This window comes from Schistocerca cancellata, chromosome 11 (genome assembly GCF_023864275.1).
Source record: "Schistocerca cancellata isolate TAMUIC-IGC-003103 chromosome 11, iqSchCanc2.1, whole genome shotgun sequence".
In the NCBI taxonomy this organism is placed as follows: Eukaryota; Metazoa; Arthropoda; class Insecta; order Orthoptera; family Acrididae; genus Schistocerca; species Schistocerca cancellata.
In genome coordinates this window covers 40605574-40613571 of record NC_064636.1, presented here as the reverse complement: position 1 = coordinate 40613571, position 7998 = coordinate 40605574, and the positions used below count along the sequence as shown (strand labels likewise).

At 42.6% G+C, this 7998-nt stretch overlaps 1 protein-coding gene across 1 annotated transcript; it reads left to right on the top strand.

Annotated features, from left to right (window-relative positions):
• Window positions 1-415: 415 nt before the first annotated feature.
• LOC126108907 (uncharacterized) lies at window positions 416-2114 on the top strand. The gene is made up of 2 exons (XM_049914275.1): window positions 416-549; window positions 1669-2114. The coding sequence occupies exons 1-2, from the start codon at window positions 417-419 to the stop codon at window positions 2058-2060; spliced, it is 525 nt and encodes a 174-aa protein (XP_049770232.1). The 5' UTR covers window position 416; the 3' UTR covers window positions 2061-2114.
• The last annotated feature ends 5884 nt before the right edge of the window (window positions 2115-7998 follow it).

Sequence of the window (7998 nt, the reverse complement as noted above, 5' to 3'; positions counted from 1 at the left end):
GAAAAAAAAACAATGAAGAACTATGAAACGCACATCTGTGTTGATGTAAAGTAATTTCATTAACTCTCCATTATTTTTCTGTCAAAGTAGACAACGAGACTACAGAATTGCGCTTCAGTTTCTGCAGTAAACGTATCACAAATCTCCACTTTGTTTTTGTGATTAGTTTTACACCAAATTTTATCAGACCTATGTCATTGACACTTCTACCTGTACATGTGCGCAATCGCGCGCACATGCAGACGATACATTTAGGTTTTTTAATGGGTTCACGTGTGTATGGCGTGCGTGCGTGGTGGGGAGAGGGGTTGGAGGTGGTGGGAACTCCCTGAAAGCCATTCGTTCCAGTTGCAGTCAGGCAGTAGCAGGTCATCATCATTGTTCTTTGTTACATGCTTCATACTGCTCTTGTCATCATGGATGTGGAGCAACTTATAAATGAAGTTAAGCTGCGCCCAGCTATTTGGGACCAGAGACTGGGCGAATACCACAATCGTGACGTAATTTCCAGTTTATGGAATGAAGTGGCACAGGAGTGCTGTTCAGATGGTAGGCATGAATACAAATTATCTTTCTTTATTCTTAATTTTTTTATTTATAATGAACCGATATGCAGATATAATGTAATAAATTAGTATATATTAGGAGTTATTTTGTTGTGGATTATAGTAATGTTTTTATTTGTATTTGTAAATAAATGTTCAACGAACGAGTTTCTGACTGCCTTCGAACGTAATGTAGAATGTCTGTTGATTGTGGTACCAGCAGCTTGCATACCAGCATTGTTAGAAAACTGTTCAGTTTCAATTATGCATCCTCCTCTATCGATGACGATATTAAAAGGGCAAATGCACTTAGATATTGATCAGCAATGTCAATGGATATTTTAGTTTCCTTCTTCAGTGGTTTCCATGCATCTTTCATATTATCGGATGTGCACTGAACAACCTGTCTTGTTCTGGAATGCATTTTGGTACAGTCTCTTCCTGTTCCTCAATTATATGCAAAGAAAAGGTATCATCAAATTCTCTAAAAATGGATAAGCCTCAACTTCCAAAAATACATGGAGATTCATGTGACATTTCTTGAAATTCTCCATCGGTAGACCTCTTGCACTAAGCACGTTGTTTGAACACACCTCCATCACTCTGTTTACTAGAGACGCCAATATTTCTGCCTAAAAATGTGTGACCAGCAACTGCTTGGAGTACAATTTAATAACATATTTTGTAATTTTAGAACATGCTGCCAGAATGTTTAGGACACTGGGTATGTATGCGTTTCCCATCTAAATATCATACGCAGTTTGAGAAATCCTATGTCAGACGCATTGAAATATTTCTTTAAATCGGGATACATTCAGCATTGCTAAACTAATAAGAGTACGTGCTTACCATATGGCCTTTCAGTCTTTTTTTCACAACCAATGATACAATTGGCATTTCTATTCACAATTATCATGATAGTGCATGATAGGCTATCCCAGTTGAAATATACCTGAGAAGCAACTTGATTAACTTGCTACTCAAACGGGGCAACGTGGAAAGCTTTTTGACAGTTTTATTAGAGAATATAATACACATTTACGTAGTTAGTCTATTTTCATACTTCTGTGGTAGTAGGGAACTATGGAACCAGTTTTCTTACACCATTTTATTGTTCTTTCAGTTAAAACGGCGAAATCTAAATGGAAACATCTGAGAGACAATTACAGAGCAGAACTTAAGAACCTTGGTAACGTTAGATCAGGTGACCCAGGAAAAAGCCCACAGAAACGCAATACCACTTGGCCTTGGTTCCAACACATGCATTTCCTAAGGGATATTTTAATTCCAAGAGCAATGCAGAGTTCGCTGTCATCAGAAACGGAACCAGAAAGTCAATCTCAACTATCTCCAGAATTTTCGTCTAACGACCACTCTAGTCCACAAGATGAACGAGATCAGTCTGATATATCATCATTAGTGGCAGTTGATGAAACGTCGCCACTGGCAAGCACAGTATCACAAAGGAAAAGAAAAAGAGAAGTAGTGGGCCAAATATTGAAGAAGAATTTTTAAAGCTCGATAAGGACAAATTAGCTGTGATGAAGGCACATCAAGACATGACCCAAAACGATGATACGTACCACTTCCTGATGAGTCTCAGGAGTGCAATAAACTCCCTTCCAGTTCAGCGGCAAATGTTTGTGAAACTTAAAATACAAGAGCTTGTTTATACTGAATTGGAGGCAGTGAGTGCAGCGCCAGGTTCTTCAAAACAATGACTGCGCTAATTCAACTTACTTCTTCATTACAGACAACTTTGATTTTTGTATTATATTAATGTGAAACTGTATTTCGTTTTGTAATTGTTGCCTGAAATGTTCTTTGGTAGTGATACATGTTATTACTCAATCTGCAATATAAATAAAAGTTTTTCAGGAACGTTCTTTATTATTGTAATTAAAAACCTTTACTAAATGCCAGTCGATATTCTTAGGGATAGTGAATGTCCACACTATTACAATCTGCTCAAAATTCGACGAGTCACCATAATGTGAAAACATAACTAAGATAACAATGAATTCATTGTCACATAAGACTATTCTAATTGGATAGTGGTGAAAAACTTCTGGCTGCACCTGTGTTACCTTCGACCTTCAGCTGCTAATGAATTAAGATCCCTTTGCCGCTGGGGACAAGATCACCAAGGGGAAAAAATACACAGAAGCAAACAGTGACACACACATCTCATCCTTTACACTGCTTTGAACTAGACGAGAATCCAACACATCAATCGACAATAATTTATTTACCTGTCCTGCTGTGCTTGAGGCTATGTTGAATCCGCGCATTTTCTTTCAGTTACAATAGAAAAATCGAAATGGCAGCACCTTACAGAAAACGATAACTTAATCATTTCGTCGTCAAATGATCCAGTAAAGCGTTGATTGAAACGCTGTCCCACTCAACCTTGGTTTCATTGCATTCATTTCCTAAAATGGACTACTTGTGAGAGCTATCCACAGATCTTTCTAAGCGGAGATAGGGTCGATCTAAAGAATGTAATTATTTACAGCTTGCAGTACTACACTTATGTGATGTGCAAAAAAATGAACTTTTTGCGCCTTAGTCAAACTTAGACATAGAAACATCTGTAAATGTATTTATATTTTTTAACATCTGCAGTTTATTATATGCAACTAGAAAGAAATCGTGTAGAATGTTACAAGCTTTTATTACAATGCATCAGGAGCAAGATCTCAGATTAATATACTCTTATCTTTTAGTTCGAAATACGAAATGTACATTATACTAATTGTACGAAGCTAAGATGTTACACTAGCACGTGTACAAAAATCAGATTTTTTAGCCGCATAATTTCTTCAAAATCGGCTGGGAAGCGTTACGAAACTAAGAAATCACGCGAAACGAAAAGTAGACTTTTTCTTTTTTCACGACGTAAGTAACGCTTTTAAGGAAAAAATGAGTTCATAAAACGATGTGGCGCAGTCTTATATACCTCTAAGAATTTTTAGAACATGAAAATCGGAGAAGTGGATTTTCCCCCATTCCGCCGACCCGGCTCGGCGCGGCGCGCAGTGTGAATGCCCTACACGTCGGCCTGAGCTGGCTAGGCACGAGCCGAGACAGTGCGCGTCAGCCCGGCCCGGCCCGGCCGGCAGTGTGAACGCAGCCTTATATGTGATAAAGTGTTTCCCGATATTTGTAGCATCGTGGTGTTACTTTACATCTTGAGTTATGCGATACAGACCAGTGTTTTCTAGTGGTGACATGTTGGTTACATCTTGAGTTATGCGATACAGAGCAGTGTTTTCTAGTGGTGACATGTTGGAACCATTTTCAATAGTCAAACGACTGTACCAAGGAGCGATTAGAGGACCTGCTAAACAGCCGCGTTATGCCGGTTGCATGCGAATCTGGCGAAATCCAGTTCAGGTCGTTCGGATACTTTTGAGCACGACTGTACATGTATTCCACTGTCATAGATATCAGAACGATTTTCGCTTGTAACTTACGACTCCTTCATTTACGTTACACGGATCCTTACCTCCTATATACTTCTCCATCATCCTTCGAAGTACGTAACGTCACCACGGAATTACCATTTACACTCATGCTCATAAATTAAGGATAATTGCAGAATGTGGTGCCACACAACGCGGCACTACACAAAACTGGCGCTAATACCATAGGCACATATGGAACACACACGACACAGATCTGTAAGGCCACGGTATTGGTGATAAGTTGACAAAACCGTCCCGAAACGCAAGTGCTACAAAACGCCACTGTTTCCTGTGCATGTACTTCGACATCAGTGTACACGTACACAGGCCGCACAACGGGTTGGCATACTCTGGATCAGGTGGTCGAGCAGCTGCTGGGGTACAGCCTCCCATTCTCGCACCAGTGCCTGTCGGAGCTCCTGAAGTATCGTAGGGGTTTGAAGACGTGCAGCGATCTACATCTACATCCATACTCCGCAAGCCACCTGACGGTGTGTGGCGGAGGGTACCTTCAGTACCTCTATCGGTTCTCCCTTCTATTCCAGTCTCGTATTGTTCGTGGAAAGAAGGATTGTCGGTATGCCTCTGTGTGGGCTCTAATCTCTCTGATTTTATCCTCATGGTCTCTTCGCGAGATATACGTAGGAGGGAGCAATATACTGCTTGACTCTTCGGTGAAGGTATGTTCTCGAAACTTTGACAAAAGCCCGTACCGAACTACTGAGCGTCTCTCCTGCAGAGTCTTCCACTGGAGTTCATCTATCATCTCCGTAACGCTTTCGCGATTACTAAATGATCCTGTAACGAAGCGCGCTGCTCTCCGTTGGATCTTCTCTATGTCTTGTATCAACCCTATCTGGTACGGATCCCACACTGCTGAGCAGTATTCAAGCAGTGGGCGAACAAGCGTACTGTAACCTACTTCCTTTGTTTTCGGATTGCATTTCCTTAGGATTCTTCCAATGAATCTCAGTCTGGCATCTGCTTTACCGACAATCAACATTATATGATCATTCCATTTTAAATCACTCCTAATGCGTACTCCCAGATAATTTATGGTATTAACTGCTTCCAGTTGCTGACCTGCTATTTTGTAGCTAAATGATAAAGGATCTATCTTTCTGTGTATCCGCAGCACATTACACTTGTCTACATTGAGATTCAGTTGCCATTCCCTGCACCATGCGTCAATTCGCTGCAGATCCTCCTGCATTTCAGTACAATTTTCCATTGTTACAACCTCTCGATACACCACAGCATCATCTTCAAAAAGCCTCAGTGAACTTCCGATGTCATCCACCAGGTCATTTATGTATATTGTGAACAGCAACGGTCCTATGACACTCCCCTGCGGCACACCTGAAATTACTCTTACTTCGGAAGACTTCTCTCCATTGAGAATAACATGCTGCGTCCTGTTATCTAGGAACTCCTCAATCCAATCACACAATTGGTCTGATAGTCCATATGCTCTTACTTTGTTCAATAAACGACTGTGGGGAACTGTATCGAACGCCTTGCGGAAGTCAAGAAACACGGCATCTACCTGTGAACCCGTGTCTATGGCCCTCTGAGTCTCGTAGACGAATAGCGCGAGCTGGGTTTCACATGACCGTCTTTTTCGAAACCCATGCTGATTCCTACAGAGTAGATTTCTAGTCTCCAGAAAAGTCATTATACTCGAACACAATACGTGTTCCAAAATTCTACAACTGATCGACGTTAGAGATATAGGTCTATAGTTCTGCACATCTGTTCGACGTCCCTTCTTGAAAACGGGGATGACCTGTGCCCTTTTCCAGTCCTTTGGAACGCTACGCTCTTCTAGAGACCTACGGTACACCGCTGCAAGAAGGGGGGCAAGTTCCTTCGCGTACTCTGTGTAAAATTGAACTGGTATCCCATCAGGTCCAGAGGCCTTTCCTCTTTTGAGCGATTTTAATTGTTTCTCTATCCCTCTGTCGTCTATTTCGATATCTACCATTTTGTCATCTGTGCGACAATCTAGAGAAGGAACTACAGTGCAATCTTCCTCTGTGAAACAACTTTGGAAAAAGACATTTAGTATCTCGGCCTTTAGTCTGTCATCGTCTGTTTCAGTATCATTTTGATCACAGAGTGTCTGGACATTTTGTTTTGATCCAACTACCGCTTTGACATAAGACCAAAATTTCTTAGGATTTTCTGCCAAGTCAGTACATAGAATTTTACTTTCGAATTCATTGAGCACCTCTCGCATAGCTCTCTTCACACTACATTTCGCTTCGCGTAATTTTTGTTTGTCTGCAAGGCTTTGGCTATGTTTATGTTTGCTGTGAAGTTCCCTTTGCTTCCGCAGCAGTTTTCTAACTCGGTTGTTGAACCACGGTGGCTCTTTTCCATCTCTTACGATCTTGCTTGGCACATACTCATCTAACGCATCGTCGACCGAGAGCATCCCAGACGTGCTCGACGGGGTTTAGGTCTGGAGAACAGGCAGGCCACTCCATTCGCCTGTTATCTTCTGTTTCAAGGTACTCCACGATGGCAGATCGGTGGGACCGTCCGTTATCATCCATCAGGAGGCAGGTGGGACCCACTGCACCACTGAAAAGGTGACTATACTGATGCAAAATGACGTCCCGATACACCTGACCTGTTACAGTTCCTCTGTCAAAGACATGCAGGGCTTTACGTGCACCAATCACAATCCCACCCCACACCATCAAACCACGACCTCCATACAGGTCCCTTTCAAGGACATTAAGGGGTTGGCATCTGGTTCCTGGCGAGAATCATTGTTCAGACTATACCTGGACTCGTCCGTGAACATAACCTGGGACCACTGTTCCAATGACCATGTACTGTGTTCTTGAAACCAGGCTTTAGGCGCTCTCCTGTGACCAGGGGTCAGTGGAATGCAACTTGCAGGTCTCTGGGAGAATAAACCGTGTCTGTTCAGTCGTCTGTAGACTGTGTGTCTGGAGACAACTGTTCCAGTGGCTGCCGTAAGGTCCCGAGCAAGGCTACCTGCAGTACTCCGTGGCCGTCTGCGGGCACTGATGGTGAGATATCGGTCTTCTTGTGGTGTTGTACACTGTGGACGTCCCGTACTGTGGCGCCTGGACACGCTTCCTCTCTGCTGGAATCGTTGCCATAATCTCGAAATCACACTTTGTGGCACATGGAGGGCCCGTGCTACGACCTGCTGTGTTTGACCAGCCTCCAGTCGCCCTAGTATTCTGCCCCTCATAACGTCATCAATGTGTTCTTTGAGCCATTTTCAACACACAGTCGCCATTAGCACGTCTGTAAACGTCTGCACACTTACTCGCTGCACCGTACTCTGACATGCACCAACACACCTTTACGTATGTGGACTGCTGCCAGCGCCACCGTGCGACGACCGCAGGTCAAATGCACCGCACGGTCAGACCCCGAGGTGATTTGAACCCGCAAACCGTCCACCAGAACGTTGTTTCACCATGTATCAGCATTATCCTTAATTTATGAGCATGAATGTATATAGATACATTTACAGGCGCTGGCGTGTTTAACTTCGACGTTCTGTAGCATCGTTGGACATGAGCTGCTATTCAAAATATTATATACTCACTCCCCTGTATAAATCCTATAGGTTTGTAACGGGGATTTCCGAACACGCTATAGATGTAACGGATAAAACGTCAAGATAGCAGAGGGTGCGGACGAACATGCATCAAAATCGGGGACCGGAGGGAGGGGGGTTCGATGGCCATGAGGTATCAGGTGAAATAGCTTATTCGAATCAAACGTCGTTTGGCCAAAGAGGTTAATGCACAGGTCTGCCGACTACCTCGAGCACCCAAGTACATAATCTTGATAAAAACAAAACAAAATAAACATTTCCCACTGGCCCTTATGAAAAAGTAATGAGCTTGTAAGTAATGGAAGTTAAAATTTCTGACTTCCAAAACATATCTGTTTGTTTCAGATGTCTTTGTGCAAAAGCAAACGAGCAACACTTT

Coding starts and splice junctions, on each gene's coding strand:
- LOC126108907 (XM_049914275.1), top strand. CDS start 417: ATGGATGTGGAGCAACTTATAAATGAAGTTAAGCTGCGCCCAGCTATT. Junction 550..1,668: donor ACAGGAGTGCTGTTCAGATG/GTAGGCATGAAT, acceptor TTGTTCTTTCAG/TTAAAACGGCGAAATCTAAA.